This window comes from Octopus bimaculoides, chromosome 30 (genome assembly GCF_001194135.2).
Source record: "Octopus bimaculoides isolate UCB-OBI-ISO-001 chromosome 30, ASM119413v2, whole genome shotgun sequence".
Classification (NCBI taxonomy): domain Eukaryota; kingdom Metazoa; phylum Mollusca; class Cephalopoda; order Octopoda; family Octopodidae; genus Octopus; species Octopus bimaculoides.
Window position 1 is genome coordinate 3,457,107 of NC_069010.1, and position 454 is coordinate 3,457,560.

The 454-nt window shown below is 42.1% G+C and overlaps 1 protein-coding gene across 1 annotated transcript in view; it reads left to right on the forward strand.

Annotated features, from left to right (window-relative positions):
• The window catches only part of LOC106881691 (synaptic vesicle 2-related protein), a 43,076-nt gene that overhangs the window by 18,193 nt on the left and 24,429 nt on the right, over positions 1 to 454 (forward strand). Inside the window, exon 3 of the mRNA XM_052978075.1 lies at positions 243 to 341. Within this exon, the coding sequence (XP_052834035.1) occupies positions 243 to 341 (99 nt within the window). The remainder of the gene's footprint in view (positions 1 to 242; positions 342 to 454) is intronic.

Genomic DNA, 454 nt, shown 5'->3' on the forward strand with positions numbered 1-454 from the left:
ATATATATATAAATCTGTCTATCTCTGCAGCAGTCTGTCTCACCCACAAGATACGATGTCATGTCTCAGTATTAGATACACTACTGACCAATTCGTTTGTCGGTTGGATATTTAACCAACTGACTAATAATGAAGAAGTGGAATTGAACCTGTGCATGTGTTATTATTGGCATAATGACCCTCCCAAGACAAACCGAAATTACAGTTATTGTCATTGATACTTTGTTTTCATTTCTTTCCAGATGTCCGATGCTATGGAAATGATGATTCTGAGTATCCTCTCCCCTGCTCTCCATTGTGCTTGGGGGTTGACTGGAATAAAGCAGGCCCTCCTCACTACCGTAAGTGCTCACTGCTACTCTTTCACTGTCTCTTTTACTTGTTTCAGTCATTTGACTTGCGGCCATGCTGGAGCACCGCCGTTATAGTCGAGCAAATCGACCCTGGGACTTAT